The 5265-nt window shown below is 45.2% G+C and overlaps 1 protein-coding gene across 1 annotated transcript; it reads right to left on the reverse strand.

Moving 5' to 3' along the window:
• Positions 1-3062: 3062 nt before the first annotated feature.
• LOC135486748 (uncharacterized) lies at positions 3063-5265 on the reverse strand. Its single transcript, XM_064769844.1, has 2 exons — positions 4592-5265; positions 3063-3324 (listed from the first exon to the last, which is right to left on the reverse strand). Exons 1-2 carry the CDS (start codon positions 5263-5265, stop codon positions 3063-3065), a joined length of 936 nt encoding a protein of 311 aa, XP_064625914.1.

Consider the following 5265-nt stretch of genomic DNA (forward strand, 5'->3'; position numbering starts at 1 on the left):
TAGGCCAAGAGTTAGGTTTGAGAGAGTCCTGTACATTGTGTAGTGCATCGGCCTGTGCATTGTGAGGCCTGGCCCTGTTATGATTCAGTGTGAACAATAGTTATCCCAGAGAATCCTTGCGTTCTTTTATTATCTACCCCATACCCAGACCCGCTCGTTGTGGTTGGCCCCATGGGTATGACGGTCTTAGGACAGCCCCGAACCTGGAGTGTATAGCAATTGTGAGTGAGCAAAGCCGGAGTGAACTGTGAGACCGGACCCACCCCGCACGGTGGTCGGAGACTGGGCAAGTGCGGGTTACATGACCAAGCAAAAAGATACTCTGCAAAGAAAGGAAATCGCTAAAACGGGCGGTGGGAAAGCTAAGGATGTGCGCATCAACGAGGTTGAGCGAAAGGTTCTGATGGTCATAGGAAAGACAGCAACAGAAGGGATAGATGGTGGAATTGATACATCTGTGTATTCAACACAGTTGTCACATGGGATAAAAAGAGGAGTCGACAGCGCTGCTAGACCTTCAACTTACTCATCGTCAGCTACGCTACATTTTGATGAACTTGACTCTCCGAATGAAGATTCTGATTCTCAAGAGGTGCAATGTTCTGATTTCTTGGCAGCAGTAATCTTGGTGATGAAGCTGAATCAGATAACCCTGCGCCAGCCAAACCAAAGTCCCCGTGGGCACGGCGAATTCCAGAGGGAAAACCGCCGCTGTCTGCTGATTCGTCCGCTACCACAACCAAACCAAAACCAAGTGCAGCCACTGGGACACCGAAGGGTAGCGTTACGAAATCATCGGTGAAACGTGTAACGGCTAAATCCACAAGCAACGATACATCCATGGAACTTGTGAAAATCGAACGGGAACGACTCTCTGTTGAGAAGGAACGTTTAGAATTAGAAAAACAACGACTTGCGATTGAAAAACAGAAACTTGTATTGTTGGAGAAATTCCTCGCTGGGACGGATAACAATAACGAAACCAGCTACTCCCTAATGGATTTATAAATTAAATCATCTAAAGAAGTAATTCAGCAAGATGCTAGGACACACTCTGTCACAAACCTTTATCTGATTTCTAGAGTCTAACATATCTATTGAATCACGAAATGCAATGAACTAAATACGCTCTCCTCTTAATACTGCTGAGGAAAATATACAATTAATCGGTACTTTATAACTAGTTGAAATGTCTCGTTTCATTTCTTCCCTCATATTGGGAAATATGACTTCCGAAATCAGTTGTTGCTGCCATGACTTCCTGTGTTAAAGCACGGGGTAATGTTACTCCAAAGTCAGATCATCATTCCTATTGCAAAGGTGCGAATAGCATAATGTAGTGACACTACCATTACGTTCTGTTTTTTTGTCTCAAGATGGATTCAGTGACACAATTAGTGATGCGATAGCAATCATCGCAAGAACATTTACGGTAAAAGATGGGTAGTCACCCAAATCATAAAGCTTCATCAAAGATGAACTGAATATTATTATAAGCCTCCGAGGCATACATGTAATAGCAGTACAATTGAATACAGGTTGAACCAATAATTTTATTTTATGTTAATATTTGTTTATGCTCATCATTGGTTTCCTCAACCTTCACGTTGTAAACGTTTTAAACACGATTCAGCAGTTAGTCTCTGTTGCAGTAAGATTTTGTATATTTCTGGAATAAATGTAGTTCATCCTCTGGTAAAATGGCCTTCAATGAGTTCATTTCTAACTCTCACACCTGCGGCATGTACTCGAGCATCATCCCCGACCACAGCGTCATCATTGTCATCATCATAATCCATCTAAAATTGTTCATTGTCGTCGTCATGGGGAAGAGGAGTATTCCGTTCGATACAAATATTATGTAGAATGGCAGTTGCAATGATAACATTCAAACATCGCTGTGGTGAGAACATCAAACAGCCACCCGTCTTATGTAGGCATCGAAAGCGCATTTTCCACCTTCCAAATCCCCTTTCAACCACGCCCCGTGTGGATTTATGAGCCCTATTGTATGCTTTCTCAGCCCTGTTTATAGGATTTCTGATTGGAGTCAGGAGCCAAGGGGCTAATCCATAGCCACTGTCCCCAAGTTGCCATCCACCTTTTATCCTATTGTTTTCCATTTCATCACACAAGCCCGAGTTTTTCCAGATGAAGGAGTCGTGCGTACTCCCAGGCCATCGGGCAACAACGTCAAAGAACCTTCCATCTGGACCAATGACACCCTGCACATTGATAGCATGAGTACCCTTTCTGGAAATATACAAGTGTCCTTCAATATGGGGCCCGATGATTGGTACCAGAGAACCATCAACAGTGCCAAGAACATTTGGGAATTGTCGAATTTGATAGAAGGCCTCCTTCTCTGGCCTCTGATCAGCGATGTCCCTCGGAAATTTTATGTGTCTTTGAAGAAGACGCTCAATCAACGCACCGGATACTGTGTGCACACACCGTGAAACAGAATACCGGCTTACTTTCAACGTGTCTCCGGTGACATCCTGAAAACTCCCTTTTGCAAAGAATCTCAGAGCTGCACAGACTTGCACTGCAACGGACAAAACGTTAGACCGTTTAGTAGGCCTTGCTAAGTCGTCATGTAGTTCATTACACAAATATTGGAGGCCGGCCCGATCCATCCGGTATCTCTTTATAAGTTGGGCGTCAATCATGGTTTCCAGAGGATTTTCTCTGACAGGATATTCCCGTGGAGTAACTTGCCTGCGTCGGTCTAGTCCATCTTGCCCATTTTGCACTAGTAGATATGCAGCAGCCATTGCACACACTAAATGGACCGGTGACACTGTGAAGATATATAGCTAATGTATAACTGGGATCAACACTGTATTCTACAATAGAAAGTAATTACGCAAAGAATTGAATAACCGAGAATACACCAATAATTTCACGCGAACCGAGCCAGTCTAGGATTTTTATTTTTAACGATGGTCTAACGACAGCTCTGGGGCTGTCGTTAAATTAACGATGTCGTTAAACGTAACGAACCTTTCGGGCACCGGGACGCATACTTAACGATGGCTTAACGATACCGTAACACATCGTTACGCTAACGATGGCTTCGGGAACACCACCCCAGATGTGTCAGGCCGTACAGACAAATAATTGCACATGTTGACCACTGGGCAGAGCAACTTTTGGTCTTGGGGCGAGATCTGAATGACAACCGGCCGGCTGCCTTTGCTGTGCTTGTATTTTCTAAATACAACCGACATACCGGCTGATGGACTAGCCAAATCTACTTGAAGGTCCGAACGTTCTAAAAGTGAAGTCAACCTAGCGGAACGCGTGGTAATCTCGCCAATCCTTAGAAAGGCAAAAAACGCAAGTGAGAACATAGCCCTGACCAATCTCCTGTCGAAATGATCCATGACGACCAGGCCAGTGACGTGAAGGAGTTTAGAGAGAATGGGGACAGTAATGGGCAACCTTACATCCATTGTTTTATTGGACTTAGCAAGCCCGGACAAGGCTAGGCCGTTGCGACCATAACGTTATCACCTGGATCTTGCCAGCCATGCATCTTACAAACGTACCTAAATGCTGAGACGTAAGATGCGATAGTGGGTGGTTTAAGTCCCTTAGCTCGCAAATGAGCAATGTACAAGCCCGGCCCCCCCCCCCACTTCCAATACAATGGGGCCGCAGGCGCGTTCCCGATTTTTCGGGAAAAGGGGGTTAATTTTCACTCTTGTTTCGGGGAAAAATCCCCGAAAAATCAATAAATAGGGGTGTTATTACTGCTATTTTCCCTTCAAAAACTGAAAATAGGGGTATATTTTCTCATGTTTTCCTTCCCTGGGTCTTCTTCCCCGAAAAGATTTTTAAAAAGCCCGTTTTACGGGCCGTTTTATCGCCGGTTAAAATTATCTAACGCGCAGGGGCATGCGGTCATGAATCTTCCCGCCACCCCGTTCCCGCTGTTTCCACGCTGCAGAGAGAATAGGGTCCGTCAGGGGTGTTGGTAATCGTGTCAATTCCTTCTCCATGTAGTTGAGCTACACTCAACTCCTACATTCCGCCCGGGCCTCAATAAGCCGAGAACAACATGGCACCCGATTCGAGAGGAGTGAACCGTGGCCGGTGCAAAGATTATAATAGGGGGTCAATTTCCTCACAAAAGCCCGCAAATAGGGGGTACAAAAAAATGCTGTTTCCTTCCATTAGGGGGTGATTTTAAAACTTGGGAACAAGCCTATGAACCCCCTAAATAAGGGGAGTGGGGGGGGGGCGGCGGGTGTACAAGAGTAGTAAAATATGTGAAGTGGAGATATGATACTGATCCAGAGAATTCTAAAGGAAGGAAACACAAGCTTAAAAAGGCTCGCAAATAGGCCTTATGAGATCTAACCTCCAAGTTGGAATTCACCAAGTCCTTCACGGATGAAAAAAGTTCGAGTGATGTAACAACGGCTCTATTCTCGTTGGACTGTGATCCATCCCGCAACATCTCGAGGCACGTCGAAAAAGTTGAATCTGTTGACGAGAAAGAGAGTCACACAAAACGTTATTTACGCCGGGAATGTGTTCAGACTTGAACAAAATATTGTAACGTAGGCATACGAGAACCAACCTGCGTAAAATAGATAGAATAGTGGGCTCCTTAGCCGACTGCTTATTAATCACATGCACCAAAGCTTCATTGTCCGTGTGGAAAACTATTACTTTGTTGGACAATTCCTTGGACCATAAGTAAAGGGCCAAAACAATGGGGTAAAATTCCAGAATCGCGATATTGAGTGAGCGATACTGTTCCTCCCAAACGCCATAAGCCCAGTGGGTACCAAAGACCACTTCGAATCCAATAGTGGTGGAACTATCCGAGAAAAGATGTAAAGTATCAGAGGAATAAAATCGGTCACTGAGGAAAAAACAACGGCCATTAAAACCAGATAAGAATTCCAGCCACATGCTGAGATCCATCTTGACCTCCTTGGTGATACGCCTCCTGTGAGAGTGATGCTTGAGACCAATAGTAAGATTGATGAGTCGCCTAAGGAAAGGACGCCCAGGGGGCACCACACAGACTGCAAAGTTCAGCAGACCGATGAGAGACTGCAACTCGCGGAGAGTGGCCTTTTCCATGCCGAGAAATTGATCAAGTAGGCGAGTACACTTTTGAATCTTGTCTGGGGGCAACCTGGCCTCCATGTTCCTTGAATCCAACTCAATGCCCACGAAATCAAGCTCCGTTAGCGGACCCACCGTCTTGTCCTCGACCAATGGAACGCCAACCTTGTTGCACAT

Source organism: Lineus longissimus, chromosome 4, assembly GCF_910592395.1.
Source record: "Lineus longissimus chromosome 4, tnLinLong1.2, whole genome shotgun sequence".
Lineage (NCBI taxonomy): Eukaryota > Metazoa > Nemertea > Pilidiophora > Heteronemertea > Lineidae > Lineus > Lineus longissimus.

Coding starts and splice junctions, on each gene's coding strand:
- LOC135486748 (XM_064769844.1), bottom strand. CDS start 5,265: ATGTGCAACAAGGTTGGCGTTCCATTGGTCGAGGACAAGACGGTGGGT. Junction 3,325..4,591: donor ATTCTATCTATTTTACGCAG/GTTGGTTCTCGT, acceptor TGCCTTTCTAAG/GATTGGCGAGATTACCACGC.